The 20,243-nt window shown below is 61.0% G+C and overlaps 1 protein-coding gene across 7 annotated transcripts in view; it reads left to right on the forward strand.

Annotated features, from left to right (window-relative positions):
- The window catches only part of HDAC4 (histone deacetylase 4), a 281,399-nt gene that overhangs the window by 216,959 nt on the left and 44,197 nt on the right, over nucleotides 1-20,243 (forward strand). For 5 of the 7 annotated variants that reach the window (XM_039228580.1, XM_039228574.1, XM_039228575.1 and 2 more), the window contains 6 exons: nucleotides 3,646-3,762; nucleotides 3,863-4,061; nucleotides 9,985-10,205; nucleotides 14,322-14,579; nucleotides 16,226-16,412; nucleotides 19,823-19,956. In XM_039228580.1, coding sequence (XP_039084511.1) covers nucleotides 3,646-3,762; nucleotides 3,863-4,061; nucleotides 9,985-10,205; nucleotides 14,322-14,579; nucleotides 16,226-16,412; nucleotides 19,823-19,956 — 1,116 coding nt within the window. The remainder of the gene's footprint in view (nucleotides 1-3,645; nucleotides 3,763-3,862; nucleotides 4,062-9,984; nucleotides 10,206-14,321; nucleotides 14,580-16,225; nucleotides 16,413-19,822; nucleotides 19,957-20,243) is intronic. The other 2 variants (XM_039228577.1, XM_039228579.1) reach the window with 2 other exon arrangements.

Genomic DNA, 20,243 nt, shown 5'->3' on the forward strand with positions numbered 1-20,243 from the left:
GACACCCACCCACCCACCCACCCCCCGGTCTCCTCCTGTCCATTACGTACCCTCAGGTCATCACAGCTTCTCACCCCTGCGCTGCGAGTCCGAGGTCCTTGCTGAGGTCTTCTGTCTTTGCCCCAGGACTTGGCCTGAGACCCGCTCTGTGCCAGGACAGTCCCCTGCCGCGGGGGGGTGGTCGGTCCTGACCGCCTGCTGCTGCCGAGTTTGGGTGGCACAAACCCTGTTCATTCTGTGCTGCCTCGTGGGGGTGGCTCTCTGTGGTCCGGTTTAAATTACATGGTCGTTTCTACAAGTCACGTGTTCGTGTCCGTTAAGTTGCTGCCGACCAGTAGGTAGGAAAGAGCCAACGTGACCAGAAGTGTGCACAGGGCCATCCTGGTTACTGCCCTGTGGTGGGCAGGCTGCACAGGCCCCACCTCAGGCACCTCTGGGTTCAGGCGTAGGAACTTGACATCTGAGAGCTCGCAGGCCTTGTGACACCCCGAGCTGGCTGCTCCTCCTCGGGCGTCAGGCGATGTGGGCCCTTGAGGGAGGGGACGCAGGGGCGCTTTCTGCGCCTGCTTTCACCACTGCCTTGCCAGGCCCTGGGGACCCGACAAGCTCTGCACCCTGTACACAGGAAGCAGGCTCCCCGCACCTGGAGACGGCAGCTCCCTCCAGCCCAGGAGGCCCAGCGCGATGCGGGGCGTGCGGCTGGGCCCCTATTCTGCGCGGAGCGCGTGGGAGCTGATGAGCCTGCTGCCTGGTGGATGGAGACCGCCAGTGCCGCACCCGCGGCAGTCAGCCCCCGAGCAGCTCTAAGAAGGCTGCGTAATTTCTAAAAATAAATTAGGTAAAAAAAAAAAAAAAAAAAAAAAAAATAGAGTGATTATAGAGGAAATTACAACTTTGCAGACATTAGGATGTTTGCTCATTCCGTCCCTGGGTAATTACCATCCCGCGGAACGTGCTTTCCTGGCGGTCTCCATCACGTCCTCCTCGGCACGGCTTCTCGGTGTTCCTTTTACTGGTGACCAACAATTTTTCTGTCTGGGGAGCGTGCTTTCCACGGTGGTCGTTGGCTCGTGACTGCAGCGTCACGGGGAGCAAGCTGCCCCCGGCCCACAGTTCTCCAGGACTGGATCTTCCAGGCGCTCCCGCACGGAGAACACTTACTTCCTGTTTTGTGCTTATGGCGTCCGAACAGACTATAAAGTGTGTGTTTCCAGAGGGCGCTGAAGCATGAGCATGTTAAACAGCGATCAGGAATCCTGCACGGTACAGATATTTGCACGCTCGCTGTGAGGTGGTACGGGCACACGTCTCTTTTTCATGCTTCACAGATGTCGTCCTTACAAACTGAAGGTGCCAGCCCTCCGTGGGGGAGGTCACTGCAGATGGGGTGGGAACACAGGAGACCCAGAATGACAAGCGGAGCGCGAAGACGGGACTGAACGCCTGGCTGCGATCTTGGGGGACATCTGGAACGGATGAGGGGTTGCTTCTTAGGGCCGAGATAAGAAAGTGGTTTCCCGAGATGGAATCTGCTGCTGGTGACCATGCCGTGAAGACTGCTGACGTGACCACAAAGGATTTGGAAGGTGCGTACACTGGGTTGATGAAGCAGCGGCTGGTTGAGAGGACGCACCAGTCTTACAGGAACCCCCACCGTGGGTAGAATGGCAGCAAACAGCATTGCTCACTCCAGACAAATCATCCGTGAAAGGAAGAGTCACTTGATGCAGCAAAGCAACCTCGTTGTTGAGTAATTTAGGAAACTGTCACTATCGTCACCTTGACCAGCCATCGGCCTTAAGCTTTGAGGCAGGACCCACCTCCAGCAGAAGGACTCACTGAGCGCTCAGTTGATGGTTAGCATTGTTTCGCAGTAAAATATGTTTTAATTAAAGTCTGTACATTTCTGGAGACACACTGCCGTTGCACACCTGACACGCTGCAGTGTCTGTCGCGTGAACACAACTTTCACCTGCACCGGGAGACCGGTGAGCTCACCGGACTGGCCTTGCCGTGGTGTCTGGGACCATGCCCGCGTCTTCGAGGCGAGCCTGGGGCGCTCTGCTCCCCAGCCAGGATGAGCAGGCTGTTTCCTCGCCGGGACGCACACAGTGCAGTCCTGTGTCCGGCCACCTGACGATCGCTTTCCCCTTGGATGCGACATTCTCCGGCCGCCAGGGTTCCCCGCCGTCAGTTACGTGCCCCACTGCAGGAGGGACCGAGAGGACCCTGGTCGCACATCCGTCCCTCCTGTGATTTTTCCGTTACGCTGAGTCCGTCTGCCAAACCCTGCTCGCCAGCCTGGTGGTGACGTCCTCCGTTCCTTGTGTGCCTGCTCCGTGGTGCGGCACGTTGGCCGAGCACCTACTCCACAGGGGATGTCGTGGCAAACAAAACAGTGTCCTTCGTAGGAAAGAATGTTCTTTTTAGAAGCAAAAAGGTGTGAAATGACACAGTAATTCAGATCCTCAGAGAATGCTCCCGCTGCCCCGTCTGTCTTTCCAGCCTTCACCATCTGCCTCTGAAGAGCAGACGATTCTGTGACTTGTTTTTCCAGCCTCACAGCACATCATCAGTGTGATCCCAACCAATCCAGAAGGTTTTTCCCGCCTCCCAGGGCCCTGGCGCCTAAGTGTGCCTTCACTTACTGCACCCAGGACTCACTGTTGGACACGCTGCCCTTCCCCGCTGTGGGTGCCGCGGCCACGACATTCCTGGGACCGTCTGGTTGCACCCGGCATCGTTTCCTAAGAGCCGTCCGAAGAGTGGAGTTTTAGGATCAAACGTTAGATACGTTTCTAAGGCTTTTGACACAGATTGCCAAGTTTTCCTGCAGAAAGAGTGCGCCAGTTGATAACCTGCCAGCAGGGCCAAGAGAGTATTCTCGGTTTTAAAAACCTTTGCCAACTTGATAGGTATTTAAATATGTTTTTAGATTACTGATGATTTTGAGTAGTTTTTTCAGGAGTTTGTTCTGCCTTAATGTTAGCTCTTTGTCATTTGCCTTTGACGAGCACTTTTTGCTAATTATTATTTGATTTGTGATCTCTTTATGTTTTCACCTTTCTGTGTCCTACATGTTGCCCATATTGCTGTGACCATTGCCTTTTCCCTGAGGGGATTTTTTTAGGGAGGAGGGGTGGAGAGAGGGGGAGAGAGAGAATCTTAAACAGGCTCAGTGCGGAGCGCGAAGCGGGGCTTGATGTCACAACCGTGCTGCCATCATGACCTGAGCCAAAATCAAATAGTTGGGTGCGCAACAGGCTGAGGCCCTCAGACACCCAAAGGGGATTTTTTTGTAATCAGTATTTTCTTTGGTTTCTGCCTCTGATGTTGTATTTAAAGTGACATTCCCAACCAACAACGTGTTTTTGGTACATTACCTGCGATGTTCTATGATGATTAAGCAATGTGGATAAAAACCAGAGCCTGGTGGGTCGTGAATCCACGTATCAAGGCTTGTGACCTCTATAAAAGTTTATGCCGCCTTTGTGCTGTAACCGCTGCTCTGTTTCCGTGCGGTTGCATCTCCGGGCTCAGTGAGGCCCACCCTGAGGCACTGTCCCTTGCTGTTTCTCGTGGTGTGTGTTGCCCACGCTTGTCACTGGCATACCGTGTGACGGCTGTCATGTGCTCTGTCTGCAGACCAGCCTGGCCCACAGGCTCGTGACTCGAGAAGGCTCCGTGGCCCCGCTCCCCCTCTACACGTCGCCATCCCTGCCCAACATCACGCTGGGACTGCCCGCCACCGGCCCTTCCGCTGTGAGTTGGTGTCGGCGGGTCTGGGGGGCGGGGGGCGGGGGGCGGGGGGCAGCGGCTGTCTCGGGCCCTCGCCCTGGGCGTCACGGCTGTGCCTCTCCAGGGGACGGCAGGCCCGCAGGAAGCCGAGAGGCTCGCTCTCCCCACCCTCCAGCAGCGGATCTCCCTCTTCCCCGGCACGCACCTCCCCCCCTACCTGAGCTCGGCGCCCCTGGAGCGGGACGGCGGAGCGGCTCACAGCCCGCTGCTGCAGCACATGGTCTTACTGGAGCAGCCGCCCGCGCAGACACCCCTCGTGGCAGGTGAGCCCAGTCCTCGGGGCCCAGTGGGGTTGGGGGGGCTGCACCCTGCATCCTGGCCACAGCCTCTCCCACGAGGTAGACTGTAAAAGCACGCATCACTTAAACCTCCTGGGAGCTATCCGGAAAGGTGGCTTCTCCCCGCGCTTTTTCATCCGGGTCGAGGTGAAGTGAGAGAAAAGCACACAGTGGACTCTGGTAGATGGTCGGTTCCCACTGGTGGCAGAAATGTCCGTTCTGTGCCCTGCTTGAGGGATACCCACACTTAGGAAACAAACAGGAAATGTGGCCAGAGGTTGCGTGGCAAGGGCACTGTTACTTGGGGAGGGACGAGGGGGCGGGATCTGCCTTATGTCCTGTCCCCGGCCTCACGCTGGGCTCCCTGGACGTGTGCTGATGTGTTCACGACTTTCATCTAAAATGATCCCAGAGCCGCGCCTTTTTTCAGTCCTTGACGCTTTGGTGGGAAACACAGGTGCCGAGCGGGTCAGAGTCCCAACCTGTGGGCACGCGGGGCCCGGTCACGTGAACTTGTTTTGTGCTCGCCTGTCTTTCTCAAGCACTCGGCCCTGCAGAGCTGTGGGCTGGTCCGGGCGCGAGGGGCTGCATCCTGCCCTCGGGGTGTGTCCCGTGGATGGCGAGCTCCATCTTCCACCGCTGCTCCTGTGTGTCTGTCTGTCTGTCTCCTTCCCCCGATGCTTGAATTTGGGGTCACCTCCCTCTTCAGAGTGGAGGGGGAGCAGAAGCGTTGCCCGGCACGTCCCCGCCTTTCAGGTGGTGAATCATGAGCACAAGGGCTCGAAGGTTCCTTCTGAAGTTGCACCTGTGTCTGTGTGTCACCCAGAGTCTGGGGTCAGGGTCCTGAGCAGTGCGGGATGCCTCAGTTTCTGTCCTGTGTCATTTCAGTAAACCTACACCTGATCCTCCTTGTGACCCCGGGTCCCTGATTGTCTGCTCGTCACCCACCATTAAAGAGCATTCTTCCTGCCACGTCCCTGAGCTTCCTGCAAAGTACCCTTTTTTGTTTTTTAGTAGGCTCCATGCCCAGCATGGGGCTTGAACTCACAGCCCTGGGATCAAGAGTTGGCTGCTCCACTGACTGTGGGAAGTAGTCTTTTCCCACAGGACCTGAATGACAGTCTTGCGTAAACCTCACCTCTCTGATAAACTTACTGAACTTGACTCCTTCGTGGTTGGCCACATTGCTGCTTCTGCCCTTTGTGTGTGGTCTGGTCGCCCTTCCTGTGACAGCAGCTGCAGGCGGCTTGCCTGTGGCAGTGAGACTGGCTGGGGCACGCCTCCTCATCGGGCACCTGTGAGCACCTGCCCTTCCCGCCCCGAGGGTGCAGCGCCCCCTCCCCTCCTCCCCCAGCTCCTGGACATGCGCTGCGAGTGCTGGAGGCAGGGCCGTGGCCAAGGGCACAGGCCCCCTCATCTCCACTTCATCCCAGCTCAGTGACCCAGGAAGTCTTCCCTTGTGCCGTGCCTCAGTATCCCCGAACGTGAAAGAGGGATAATGCAAGGATCTGCCTCGCTGACTTTTTTTAAGGGCTCGATGAGGTGTGTGTTAGGGCAGGACATCATGTGACCTTCAGGTGTAGGGCGTGTGGTTGTGGTGGTCGCTTTTGGTGTTACCGTTTGTAACATTCAACGTTGCGGTCTGCCTCACCTCCCCCAGTCTGCGCAGTCGGTCCTTCCCAGTTCTTGTGGCCCCTTCCCCACCCCCTCCCCGTGAACTTGGCCCTGGTTCGGGTGTCTGTGGGATCACGCTCCACCCGTGAGAAGATGCCTCCTGCCCGGGTTCCCTGCCCCCCGGCGCCTGAGAAGCCCCCTCTGCCCACAGCAGTGCCTCCTGAGCAGGAGCACTGGCCACAAGTGGCCGCTAACGTTTAAAGTGAAAGTAAGACCCAGAAACAAAGCACACTTCTGGTTTCTCCGTCCCACATGGGACACAGTGGCTGCCTGTGTGGCTGGTGGCTGGCGGGTCACGTGAGGGTGGGACGTTTGTGTCCCCGCAGGAAAGCCTGTCAGGCAGTGCCGGCCCTCACGGCCTGGCTGCCAGCGGGCACAGGGGCGAGCCCTCTGCTTCCTGTGCGGCGCACAGAGCTGCGGCACACTCTCCAGAGGGGGCCGCCCGTTCCCCAGGAGGCCCTGCCCACAAGCTGGCTGCCCCAAGGCCTGGTCCCTGCCCCTGCCAGACGTGGGCCCTCCCCTCCCATGTGCTCTCCTCAGCCTCGCTTTGCTCTCGCTCCCCTCCCGCTCCCCTCCTCTCCCCTCCCCTGCCGGAGGACGGCCTGCACTTCCATGGCATCGCCCCTCTCTCCTGGCCCCCGTAGCGGTCAGTGCGCCTGCAGCGAGGGAGACTCGGGGTTCCTGAGGAGGCCTGTGTCTGAGCAGGACCAGGGACAGTCCCCCAGGCTCACCCGCCAGCGGCCCTGCTTTTCCGGGAGTGCCGGTGGCAGATGGACACACAGGTCGTCTGAGCCAGCACAGCTGTGTCCCGCGAGCGCTGTGCAGGCAGAAGCCCGGGTCCAGAGGGTGACGAGGTGCAGGTGCCAGGGCCATTCCCACGGCCGAGCGGGGCCGTGGGGTGTCCCACCTCCGTGTGGCAGCCCCTCCTGGCTTCCCGCTGCCCCGGGCGCTCTCCTGAGAAGAGCCATGCCCCCACATGCTGCCAGAGGCCGGGTCTCTGGGTGGCCTCCCGAGGCAGCGGGGGAGGCGGAACCATCGTCTCGAGGCAGGAAGGCCACGTGCGTGTTGTCCAGGCGGCCCCCTGTGGAGTGGCACGGCTTCCCGCCCCGCGTCTCCCGGGCTGGGCCTCCGTAGTCGGCTGGACGCTCGGCCGTCAGCAGAGTGGGCATCAGGGAAGGCTTCCTGCAGAAGTGCCATCACTGCTGAGGCCTGAGGTGGGCACTCAGGGGAGAAGGGCAGGTGGAGGGAGCATATGTTGCACCCGGTGGATGTGGGGTCATTCTAGCCCCGGGCTCACTCCCCAGGGCTGCCTCCATGGGCTGAGGGGACTGAGCGTCTGCCCGTGGCTGCACTCCTGAGCATGGGGGCAGCTGCTGGCCTCTGCAGCAGTGACGCCACGCTCCCCTCCGTTCCTGGTCTCCCAGGAGGCGCCTGGGGCTGCTGCACCTGGGACCTGGCCCTCGGTCCCCGGCCGTGGCCAGGCCCCCAGAGCCCCAGTGAAGCCAGCTGGTCCAGGCGGGCCCCTGCTGCGCGGGATTGCTCTTGTGGGATTGCCCCGGCTGTGCCAGCGTGTAGCCAGGACTGCACGCCCCTGCTGAGGCCTCAGCCTTGCCTGGCGTACTGTCACTTGGAGGGTCTTAGAGAGTTTCACTGGGCATGTCCCAAATGAGTTTCTAAGGACGCAGGCCACGCTCCCCCAATGTGAATTCACCTACTTCACCAGAGCCCTGCGGCACCAAGGCCAGCACCTCAGATCTGGGTCCAGGAGGCCAGGAACGCCTGACTCTTCACCTTCCTCCCCCTTCGACCCCCACACCTGCTGGGGCGCGTGGAGTTGGTGCCTTTGTCTGCAAACTCACCAGCCCTGGATGGCTGAGCGCGTGCTGGGGATTCCCAGTGCCATCACCATCGTGCGATTACCGTTAGGTGGTCCCACGTGGACTTCAGGCCGCTGACTCACACAGCCCCCTCCCAGCCGGGCCCCACGGGAAGGAAGGTGTGCACCCCTAGCAGAGTCTTCTCTCAGGACCAACCCCAGAGGCAGGTGTTGTGTCCCGGAGCCCCGAGGGACTTCCGCCAGTCCTATGGGCAGAAGAACGAAGCGTCAGGTGCTCAGGGAAAGAAGCCCCCAGCAGCCCAGTCCTCCCTGCCCAGAACACAAGTCGGGCTCTGTCCCTGCACGGTGCCCAGCTGGGCACAGCGGGCCTCTGCAGGCAGCTGGGTCACCCAGGACAGAATTTGATCTCAATGTAGCGTGTTTTTATGCATTGATGTCTTTTACGATATATACCAAAAACCAAATAGGGATTTGTCATCAAAACCCCTTGTTAATGACCTGAGGGGTCATCTTTAGGTTCTGAATTGGAAACCACCCGGCCACTGGTGGTTTGCCACTCGGGTTAGGAGTCTGTTTTCTGTAATGCGACCAGTCCCCGAGTGAGACAGCACTGGAGTTCCCTGCCCCAGGGGGCCCATAGGGAATTTCGGGGTGAGTGAGGTGGGCTGAGAGAGAGAGTGGGGGCAGGCCAGAACGGGGTACTCCCACCTTCCATCCATGGGGACAGCGGTCTGTGTCGGGGCAGGACGCACCCCATGTGAAGGCTCACATTCACACGGGGCCATTTGAGCAACGTGTTCCTGCCCCCTTGTCAGCCCTGGAAGCCGGTCTCCTTCTGCAGAGCCAAGAGGAGCTTCTCTGCGGAACCTGGGGCGGCCCCCAGCTAACCCGGGCAGCCCTGCGGTTCCGGTGCCCACTGAGGCCTGAGGGGCATCAGCTGTCTTAGCTCCGCGTTTGCCGAGGTGGGACCTTCTCGGTGACTGCATCACTTTTGAATAAATGCAGCTTCATACGACTGGCTTCCAAATTTGCATCCTCATGACACCTCCGTCGGCAGTGGGTGAATTCCAGGAAACCTTAGAATGATGGGTTTTTGTTGGTTTGGTTTTTTTTTTCCATAGTTCTTTAGAAAACTTGAGAGGGAATAAGTCTAGCTTTTGAGTTACTAACTTTAACTTAGCAGCCAGGCAGATAATGGGATTTAACATAACTTCTCCCAGGAAACAGCTGGACGGAAGGTGATGGCGTTTAGGGGGACTGTAGTTGGCTGACATCTTGAAAAGATGATGAGGGACGATTTTGCGAGGGTTGAACTTCTCCTTGGCGTGTGCTCTTTCTGTATGCATGCAAAATTGTGGTGGTAATTTTGGAATCCCCGACCCACGAAGGGACAAGGGAGACACGAAGGCCGCAGTGCCCCCCGGGGGTCATGGGGGAAGATGGGCAGGCACGCACGCCTGTCAGGGGGCAACTCTAGCAGTTCCGGGGCCCTGCTTCCAGGGAGGCGGCAGCTGCTGAGGGCCGGGCAGGTGCTCTTCCTCCCAGGAAGACGCCCCTGACCCGCGTCGTGTTCATGTAGCCTGAGCCTTGTGGGTCAGTGTCCATCCAGCTCGGGCTGCTGGGGCAGCACACAGGTAGCAGAGGAGGGTTTGTGAGACACCTTTGCCCAGAGAAGCCCAGGAAAACAGTCAACTGCCTCAGCCCACAACTTGCAGAAGAGAAAGTATAGGCGGATGGAATGCTTACAGAAGGAAAGAGGTTTGGCACACAGCGTGCCCCCTGCAGGGGTGCATTTTAGAACAAGATTCGAATGCAGATTCAAACAGGATCACATATCCATCCAGATTCTTGAACACTCAGCCCAGGTGTGGGTGCAGGGGAAGCAGCTGGTGGGCACGGAGGTAGGCAGGGCCTTTGCAGAAATTCATGGAAGGTTCTGACCATACTGTCAGGATTTTGACAGGTGTTAATGCTCCCTTTTTGAATAAGGTCAGGGCTTATAGAGACCTTTAAAGGATTTGGTCCCTAAGGATATGTTTTCCCCCCTTACAACCTGGTTTCTGGGTCACTTAGGGGAAGAGCCATCTCCATGGCCTTCCAGAACATGCCGGGCCACCAGGACCTCCCCAGCCGTTGTCTGCGTGGCATGAGCCGCTCCGACTGCCCGCGATGCTGCTCAGACCAAACCCAGCCCTTCTAGGGCCCTGGCCTGCCCCGGGCGGACCAGCTACTCTGGAGCCTGTGACCCGGAACCCCCCGCACGGTGCTGTGTCACCCAAGCCCGTGCCGGCCGGTGGCTCCCGGCAGCGTGCGCCCTGGGCTCCAGGGTGGAGCGGGGCGGGGGGGACCCACCAGCCCTTCGCCCGCCCCCGCGTCACCTCCGGCGGTGTCTTTCAGGCCTGGGCGCACTGCCCCTGCACGCGCAGGCGCTGGTGGGCGCGGAGCGTGTGTCACCGTCGGTGCACAAGCTGCGGCAGCACCGCCCGCTGGGGCGCACGCAGTCGGCCCCGCTGCCGCAGAACGCGCCTGCGCTGCAGCACCTGGTCATCCAGCAGCAGCACCAGCAGTTCCTGGAGAAGCACAAGCAGCAGTTCCAGCAGCAGCTGCACATGAACAAGGTGGGTCTGAGCCTGCGCGGCGGGCAGGGTCGCGGCCGCCCTGAGGGCCCCTTCTCTGGAAGCAGATCCATGGCGCAGAGTCCCCGCCTTCTGGAGCCCCGGGGACGTGTCGTGGCAAGTCCTGTCCCTGGAGCCTGCGCCCTGCAGCCCCCGTGGGTCTGCATGCCGTCCTGCCCCGAAGGCCCCTCCCAAAGCTGGTTTTGAGCAGGAAACAGCAGGGGAGTTTGGTGCCGCGCTGCTGGTCCTTAAAACCGGGAAACAAGCAGCGCTCCTTGAAGATGGCGGCCGATGGCCACCTGCATGCGGGGCCATGGGGACGCACTCACGGCGACGGCTCCGGCACCCTGCTCCTGAATGGCCAGCACCCGACGCAGGCCCACCCCGGAGCGCACGGGGTCCCCAGCACCCTCCCCTGCGCAGGAGAGGCGCTTCCTGTGGGCGAGGCGGGGACTGGCAGTCTGTGCTCCCAGGTGTAAAACTCACTTGATGAGCATCTCCCTAGTGCCAACTGTGGCTTCTTAATTTTATCGTGTCACTGTCTGACTGACAGGGTAGGAGGTGTGAGGAAGACGGGAAACACCTATTCATTCCTGGTATAGTTTCGAAAAGAATGATTTAGAAACTGGGTAATCTCCCTAGACTCTGTTACATGATTGATTACGAGCATGAACGACAGTTGATTGAAATGTTTATACAGCGTTCTCCTGGGATCTTAAGGAGCCAATGACGTTACCTGGTGCCGTCTGACACCGTATTTCTGCCGTTCATCTAGGGGATGATGTCCCTAAGGGGCTCCTTACCTGAGGGTGCGTGGGCCCAGCTCCCGGCAGCTCTGAGGCCTCCTGGCCCGCAGCCCTGCTCAGGCTGCGTCAGGGGTCACAGCCGTTTCCTGTGTGGTCTGCGGCTCGTTCAGTCCCTGCCTCAGAGTGTATTCGCTTCACTGACGCCCCCCCCCAACCCCGCTTCGGGAGAGCAGCCATGCACAGCTGCTTCGGTTTTCCCAGGGTCCCCAGCCACAAGAACTGTCCCACTGGGCCGCCACGGACCCCAAATCACTGGGCCACGAAGCCTCTGAGAGCAGGAAAGACGGCCCCAGGAGCCGGCTGTGCTCACCGGCTTTGGCCCGAGGTTGGCATGAACACCGGGCTCTCTGGCTGTGGTGGCATCAGTTGTTAGTGTCAGGTGCCTCGTGCGGTGGTATCTCATAAAGGTCCGCCTGGTGGAGGACCTTTCTGGAGAATGTGTGCCACCAGTGGGTGGCGGAGCCTCGGGTGTGGATGTGCCCTCAGGGGGGTCTGGTGGATGGCGTGGTAAGTGTGGCAGGCACACACACACACACACACCCCGGGGACGGAGCGCTCCTGCGCCTGTGGCCCCGCAGGACAGGCTTTGCTGGGGGAGGCCGTTCCTGTCAGGGCTTGAGTCCCGTGGCCCCGTGGGTCGGGCTGTGTGCCTCACCGTGACATTCCATTCACCTCCGCCTCTCGGCTGTGACCCTGAGAGCCGGGTTGTTGATCTGGGTGGTCCGGCTGGGAGCACAGCCAGCATAGTCTCTCAGGACTGGCCTGTGTGCAGTCTGGCTTCAGGGAGGGCCCTGCTCCAGACACGGACCTGCATTTCTTCTCACTCTGTCGGGGGAAGGGGCTGCTGAGGCCTGGAGGGTGTCACAGGACGTGGCTGGTTTGTATGTCACTGAAAGTTCCGCCAGCGCACTCACCCTGGAAGCCGGCTCCACTGCGCCGCCTGCCCACGGCCCGGCCGGCGACGCCACAGCTGCATTTCGAAGTCAGTGACAGGCCGCTGTCCATGGCCGTGGCCCAAGGAGGCTGGTCGCACAAGCCCCCTGCATCACAGGGAGGCCGCAGCTGTGGTCACGTCCCTCCCCTACTCCCTCTGCACAGCAGCCTGTGAGGCCGAGGCCGCCCTCGGGAGCCTCTCTGCACCTTGGGGTGTGAACTGCGCCCCAGGGAGTTGGTGGCAGCTCAGGTGCCTGTGCCCCGTCCCTGCCCAGAGCTCACCAGGACAGTGGGCCCTGTCCCTGCCCAGAGCTCCCCAGGACAGTGGGCCCTGTCCCTGCCCAGAGCTCCCCAGGACAGTGGGCCGCACGTTCCGGCCTCTAGGAATCCTTCGTGGAGCCGGGCTGTCTCTTGTGAAGCCAGGAAGTCTTAACTCCTCAGGTGGGGCCTGGAGGTCTCTGCTCAGATGCCCCCATTTCCCAAGGAAGCGAGAAAACCAGAGATGAAGCCCTGGACCCCCCTCCCCTCCCCGGGAGCAGGCGGGTCCATCCCTGGACACCCTGCCTCCCGGCCCTGGGAGGAGGTGGGTCCGAGCTTCACCCTCTGACTGTGCCCTCTGAGGGCTGTGGACATATGGGCCTCAGGGAGCTCCCCGGAGGGTGAAGTTGGAGGAGGAAGAGGGGGACCCACACTCCCAGGCTGACCCACAAGAGGAAGGAGAGGGCGCTACAGGGCATTAAACAGAACCGTCAGGGCCTTTTACACATTCAGCCTAAACCGTCCCAGCGTCCTTCTCAGAAAGAAGGAGAAGGCGGCTCACGGGAGGTGGGCTGAGCTCAGCGGGCAGCCAGCACCTTGCCCACAGAGAAAGCCTCCCGCGCACCCCAACAGCCGATGAGCCGCCGCCACGGTGATGGGACAGGCACTCCCGCCAAGGGGTGCCGGCACCGTCTGCGCCCTCCCCGCGCCCCGCCTGGGTCCCTCCTGAGGGAGCAACCCCTCCACGTCCAGGGCCCTTTTACAAGGTGACTGGTCAGCCCCGAGGCCATTGTCCCCGTTAGCGGCGCACCTGAGGGCACGTGAGTATGTGTGCCGAGACTCATTTTATCCCCAAGTTCCCAAGGCGGTGATTCCTTGGTCGGGCACAGAGCGCGTCCGCTGGGGTGGCCCCTGCGGCCCAGCCAGCCCTCCTGTGGGCAGAAGGGAAGGCCAGCCCCTGCCTCAGCGTCTCCGTCCACCATCATGCATCTCTGTGAGGGGCACACAGCCTTCCTTCTCGTCCTTGAAACTTTTATGAAATTGTGAAATTTGAAAGAAAAACACTGGAAGAAACTGGGTTGGGACATTTCTGTCGCCTCCTGTGTGACAGCACTCTCGATTTGCCACAACTCGGATTCCTCAGGGGAAGCCCTGGAGAGCCCTGGCTGGCCCCCGCCCTCAGTCACTTCTCTCGCGGCGTCCACCCCGAGGAGAGGCTGGGGCTCTGTCAGAGCGAGGCCCCTCGGGAGCAGGCACGGCGCCCCCCCCCCACCGTGGGCCCCCCATCCCCGCCCCCACCCGGCGCACACCCTCCCACGGCCCTCTCCGCAGAGCAAGGCTGCCCCGGCCAGGCCTGTTGCTGCACGGCCTCCTCCCGGAGCGGGGGCCCCTCCACAGGGCAGCGCCCCCGGCCCCCCGGCCTCTCCTCGGCCTCTCCAGCGTCCACTGTTTCTTCCTTTAAAACACCTGTTGTAGCGACATAAGGGCTAATCATAAAAAATAAGTCCCCACACGGCTAAGCTCTATTTTCCTACAGAAGGCACGGCCAGTGCCCAAGGGGCTGCACCCTTCGTGTGCGGGTCTACGGCCCACTGTCCCCAGGCTGGGCCCCGCGTCCTGCTGGTACGGCGGAGCCCTGGGGACATGCAGACGGAACACTGACGCGCGCACACAGGCGTCCCGCAAGTGTGACCCTTTGTCGCTCAGACAGGCGACGTGGTGGCGCGGGTGATGAGGCAAGCGGGCAGCAGGGCTCGAGAACAAACACGCAGGGGCTGAAGCGTGTTAGACGTCCTCGAAAACCTCTTCCCTTCTGGAAACAGAACGTTCCCCACACACGCAGTTGTCCCACAGGGGCCTCATCAGGGGCTTTGGAGATGGTCATGTTCAAAGCCACAGCGCCAGTCCCCCGGTGCCTGGCTTGACCCCTGTGACCTTCACTCCCCGTCTCTGTGCTTGGCACGCGGGCGCTGGGGGGACGAGCAGCGTCTGCTGGCTCCAGCTCGGGCCCGGCAGCGCCGCCCTGGGTCGTCCGTCCCTCCGCTCTGAGACACGGAGCTTGAGAGGCCCCCGTGCCGTCCCGTCGCCTCCGTGCCCCTCATCCCTTACCTCTGCCTTACAGATTATCCCCAAACAGAGCGAGCCGGCCCGGCAGCCCGAGAGCCACCCCGAGGAGACGGAGGAGGAGCTGCGCGAGCACCAGGCCCTCCTGGAAGAGCCCTACCTGGACCGGCCCTCCGGGCAGAAGGAGGCGCGCGCGCTGGCTGGCGTGCAGGTGAAGCAGGAGCCCATCGCGAGCGACGACGAGGAGGCGGAGCCGCCACGGGAGGCGGAGCCGGGCCAGCGCCAGCCCACGGAGCAGGAGCTGCTCTTCAGACAGGTGGGCGCCCTGGCGGGCCGCCAGCAGGGACAGGACAGACCCTCTTTCCCCAGGGGGCGGCGCCCTGCGGCCAGCCGCCCGGGGACACTGACGGGCCGCTTCCTCCCATCCCTGCCCGGCCAGGGCCCTGCCCGGCCTCCCCCGGCTGGTGCGGGAGGCAGGTGCCCGCCCTCCCCCGGCTGGTGCGGGAGGCAGGTGCGATTTACTGTCTGTCTTACGTTAGCTGTACCTCCTCCGTATATTGGCCCTTGGTCGCTGTAGGCATTTGTGCACCTGTATTCCAGCCAGGTGCCAGCCCTGGGGCCCAGGATAATTTTCCTTCAGATCTGGGAACCGTAGGTTAACGTAATTCCAAAGTGTTAGTGGGACTCAGCATAATCATTGGAAGTGGGGGAGACGGATTCGTTTCTTTTTTTTTTTTTTTTAATTTCTTAATGTTTATTTCTGAGAGAGAGAGAGAGAGCGCGCGCGCACACAAGCATGGAAGAGCATAGAGAGATAGAGAGACACAGACTCAGAAGCAGCTCCAGCTGTCAGCACAGAGCCTGACACGGGCCTCGAACTCATGAACTGTGAGATCATGATCTGAGCTGAATAGGGCCCTTAACTGACTGAGCCACCCAGGCGCCCCAAGGAAGATTGATTTCTTAATTGATCAAAAAGGTAGTCAAGGCCTTTGTGGGCCCAAGAGGCAGTGGTGTCCAACTTTACAGATCGAGAAGACCGGTATGACACAGGTACGTAGTCCTAAGCATGGACACACGATAACCAAACTCACTAGAGACTGATACACAAATATGATGAAAGATTTACCGGTTTATCGTGGAAAAATAAAGCCTCCCCACCCACAAAAATACTAGGGCCGCTGGCCAGAGAACCGGAAGCCCAACGTTAAAGGACCCGAGAGTCAGGGGAGCCCAGAAAGTGGATCCCATCCCAGCTTTGAGCGGTGGAGCTGTGTCCAGATATGGTGGCTCCCACCGTCCGTGGTGCGGTGCTGTGGGCAGCGGCATGGATCGTGCCCCTCCTGTCTCGTCTCTCCCACAGAGGTCGTCCGCCTCTGGCTTCTCGGTCCACTTTATCAGCTCCTACCGAAGCCAACTCAACAGAAACATGGTTTTTGTGAAAAAGAGGCTTTTGTGAAAGTAAATAATTTACCTCCCCTTTGCTCTGGTTACTTTTGCTGGAAGGCAGCTAGTGTGGGGGCCATCTGGGGCCCCATGTCCTCAGGGAGGCACATCCGCCCGCCCCTGCCCCTTGACACCCGGTCGGCTGAGCCCCGGGCACCCGGAACCTGAACAGGACATCTCTGCCTCAGGGGAGCCGTGCGGCCCTCAGGCTGGCCTGTGGGACGGCAAGAGGCCGGGCAGCAAACAGCGGCGAGCGGGAGAGGTAGCGTTTCCACCCTGTGGTGCACCCTGTGCGTCAGGGACTCCTGGGCCAAGCAGAGCACAGCGGGCTCACCCAGGAGGGCTGCCTGCAGGCGGGGTCTCCGCGGGCACCAGGCTGCCCGTCCGGCAGCTGCCCCAGCCAGGCCCGGACCGTGTGCTGCATGCCGGTGCCCGGAGCCGTGCAGCAAAGAGATCGTGTAGCCCTTCGGGTGGGAGGGGCGGGTGACATGGAGCCGGTGTCTGCTGTCCCCCCAGCAAGCCCTCCTGCTGGAGCAGCAGCGGATCCACCAGCTGAGGAACTACCAGGCGTCCATGGAGGCGGCCGGCGTCCCCGTGTCCTTCGGCGGCCACCGGCCTCTGTCCCGGGCGCAGTCATCCCCGGCATCTGCCACCTTCCCCATGTCCGTGCAGGAGCCCCCCGCCAAACCGAGGTTCACCACAGGTACCGTGCTCAGGGCGCGTGTGACTGGGTGGCAGCTGGAGCAGACGGAGGCCCGGGGGCCACACCGTCCGGAGGGTTAGGGGACGTCCCTGACCTGGGTGGAGCCCTGGCTGGGGGACCGGACGTGTGTGGATCACTGAGGCTCCCGGCCCCCTTCTGTGATGCTGCGGTCTGTCCTGGGTGCAAAGCCCACCTCCCCTTGGCTAGAGAATCCGTTTTCTCCGGAAGCCGCCCACCCACGAGCCACCGTGGCCGGTGGGCTGGGTAGCTTCCATCCGTGGTCAGCAGGGACAGTGACCTTGTCCGTTCCCAGCAGCCCTTCTGTGAACCGAACCTTCGGGTGGGGCCTCGGTGGTGAGGCCCAGGTGGCTCATGGGTACAGTCAGGACGGCTCAGCCAGCCCCTGGCCCTCGCTCTCTGGCTGGGGGCTGCCCCATCCCTTCAGGTAGGGCTGTACTGCTTGAACAGCACCGCCCCCTGCAGGCAGAGACGAGGCCTGCGTGGCCGGGCCTGAGGCTCCAGGCTCGGCGTCAGGTGGCGGGCTGTACCCCGGGCGTCCCCACTCCCAGCCACGCCCGGCCCAGGACGGAGGGCAGCCAGGACAGCTCTTTACATCCTTCTCAGCGGACGGCTCTTTCCGGTGACGAATGAAGAGCACGTTCTCTGAACACAGAGCTGTTCCGTGCTTCACACAGTCCTCTGGAGCGGCCTCCCCGCACAGCGGAAGGCGGAGCGCCTGAATGTGCCCGGCTCTCCTGGTGACAGGATGCTTGCTGTATTCAGAGGAAAATTTCATTAGTAATTATCCAGAGGCTGAACCATTGCTTTTCAGAAAGAAAAGCAGGGAACTGCAGCGGGTCACAAATAGAGTCAGCAGGTGACTAAGATGGGCAGGTCCCTAGAAGAGACCGCAGTCCCCATAACCACAGCAGAAATGTGCCCACTGTGGGAGCCAGGCGGGCCCCTGCAGTGGCCTGGCCAGCGGGCTCGTCTGCATTATTACTTTTTTAAAATGTATAAAATGGGAATAAACTCCCTGTAAGTTAAAAAAAAAAAAGGGGGGGGTAGAAACACCTAGAAATTGGCGGTTGCCTGGAATCCCACCCCCCAGAGGTAGGCATCCTGGAGAGGTGGTTTACATCCTCCAGATGTATTTGCACAGCTGGGGGACAGATTTACAGGGACAGGACTCGACTGTCACCGCGCGCTTCTTGCTAATCGTCACACCTGCCATGGCATCTCCCCGAGCACGGGGACCCAGCTCACCCTCGTGGCTCAGCCGCTCTGCAGACTTGCAGTTTGTCCCTGGGCTCCAGGTTCCCGTGTGTAAGCGCGAGTGACATGGTATCCCCTCGAAAGTTCCAGCCACGTTATCAGTAAACATTAGCCAACTGTTTTATCAGGAGGACACCATGGTCTGTGTATGCACACACGTGCACACTCATGCATGTGTATGATGCTGCTACAAACTCCTGAACGCCCCCTCTCGTGTATACATAACTGTCCATGTACTTTACACCCCCTCTTGTGTACACACAACTTGTCCACGTACTTTACGCCCCCTCTTGTGTACACACGACTTGTCCACACGCTTTACACACCCTCGTGTGAACATAACTTGTCCATGTGCTTTATACCCCCTCTCGTGTACACACTTGTCCACGTGCTTTACACACCCTCTGGTGTACACACGACTTGTCCACACGCTTTACACACCCTCGTGTACACACAACGTGTCCGTGTGCTTTATGCCCCCTCTCGTGTACACACGTGTCCAGGTGCTTTACGCACCCTCTCGTGTACACACGACTTGTCCACGCACTTTACGCACCCTCTTGTGTGCACACAATTGGTCCACGTGCTTTACACACCTTCTCGTGTACATGACTTGTCCATGTGCTTTATACCCCCTCTCGTGTACACACTTGTCCACGTGCTTTACACACCCTCTGGTGTACACACGACTTGTCCACACGCTTTACACACCCTCTCGTGTACACGACTTGTCCACGTGCTTTAGCACACTTGTGGTGAGTATCACGCTGGGTCCTGGAGGCCCGCTCTTCACCAGCTGCTGCTTTACCGGACGTCCTGCCCCGCCCCACGCAGTCTTGCTGGTATAGCCCGGAATCCCTCCAGCGCGAGGGGACTGACTCCCAGGAGGCTGGGGGTAGTCCGGGGACTAGAACGTCCTGAGGCCAGCTGTCCAGCTCGGCCCTGTGGAAACGGGCCCACCCTGCAGCCCCGTGCCCCTGGGTCTGGTGGCGCCGTCTGTTCTCCAGCATCAGGAGCGCAGAAGTAGTAGCTGTGGCTCTGACAGCTCGGCTCTTCGCTGGGTCCCCACCTTTCTCTGCCTGCGGGAGCGGGCCTTAGCCTCACGTGCCCTTCCCAGCCCCCTGCCGGCCCAGCGGGGCCACTCACCCAGCCTCACCTTCCCGTTGCCGTGACCCCAGGAGACCGAGTATGGGGTGACTACAGACCGTGCTGCGACAGGGACAGCGGCCACCCCTCCTGGCAGACGTCACATGGGCCCAGACCTTCCCCAGCCACCCTAGGAGGAGCATGGAGCAGGGCTGCGTCCTAGAGGGAGGTGTCAGGGGTGTGCTTGGCACGCCCCTGCCCTTCCCCTTTCTCCAGCCTAGTCTCCAGATGCACAGGTTACGTCCACCTGCACAGCCTCTTCCTGGCCATGACATCAGTCCCTGGCCTGGGAGTGTCCCCATCCCATGTGCCCCAGAGCCTGGGCTGCTGCTGGGGGCCAGCTGAGCATCCCTCCCCGAGGGTGACCCCGTCCCCTCGGCTCCCTGGGCACTGGCCGGCACCGTGATTTCAGCTGCGTCCCCAAGACGCCGCAGACCGGGCAGTTGGTGACATGTGCTCTGTGTTAATTCTGACACACGTGTCTGCCTGTTTGTATGTGTGATCACACACATGTCCCAGCCGCTCCGGAAGGTCCCGAGGGTGGGAGCCACACCTTACCTTTCTTCTGAGCCCCATGAGCCTCGGACATTCCTTGGAACCGCGCGATAGGCTGCTCACTGACAAGAGGGACGTGGACGTGGGGCCTACAGTGTCTTCCCTGGGGAGACAGCGCCGTCCTGGACCACGCGTGTCCCATGGCTCAGGCTGGGAGCTGGCTGGGCCATCTTTTCCGTCCTTCCTGACTTGCTCCCCCTCCCCCACCCGGGGAGCCCTGGGCACGTGCTCCCATTTCTCTGAACTGTGCTCGGCCTCCAGCGAGCTTGGATTTTCCAGACAAACCGTCCTAAGGGACGGAAGCTACCTTGGCCCTGTGGCTCCCCGGGGGCATGGCGGTGTGTCTCGCTGGGCGGCTCTGGGTGGGTGGAGGGCGGCGTGCCCACGGCCAGGGACCCCGAGGGCCCCGCCGCCAACCTGGCCGCCTTCTGCAGGCCTCGTGTATGACACGCTGATGCTGAAGCACCAGTGCACCTGCGGGAGCACTAACAGCCACCCCGAGCACGCGGGCCGGATCCAGAGCATCTGGTCTCGGCTGCAGGAGACCGGCCTCCGGGGCAAGTGTGAGGTAAGGCCGCGCCGGGGCTGCCGGGAGGGCTCCGGGGGTGAGGTCGCCACGGGCTGGGGCGCCCGGGAGCGTTCCCGCCAGGCCACCCTGTACCTGTATGTGAGCGGGAAGAGGCCTGACCTGCTTTCAACACCCAGGGCCTGCCTCCGTGTCCCCCGCCCCCTCTGTCCCCCACCCCCTCTGTCCCTGTCTGTCCCCCTGCCGCCTCTGTCCCTTCCCGCTTCTCCCCTGTCCCCTCTGTCCCCTTCTGTCCCCTTTCCCCCGCCCCCCATCCCTTCTGTTCCCCT

Source organism: Hyaena hyaena, unplaced genomic scaffold (assembly GCF_003009895.1).
Source record: "Hyaena hyaena isolate Hyena2069 unplaced genomic scaffold, ASM300989v1 scaffold_31, whole genome shotgun sequence".
Taxonomy (NCBI): domain Eukaryota; kingdom Metazoa; phylum Chordata; class Mammalia; order Carnivora; family Hyaenidae; genus Hyaena; species Hyaena hyaena.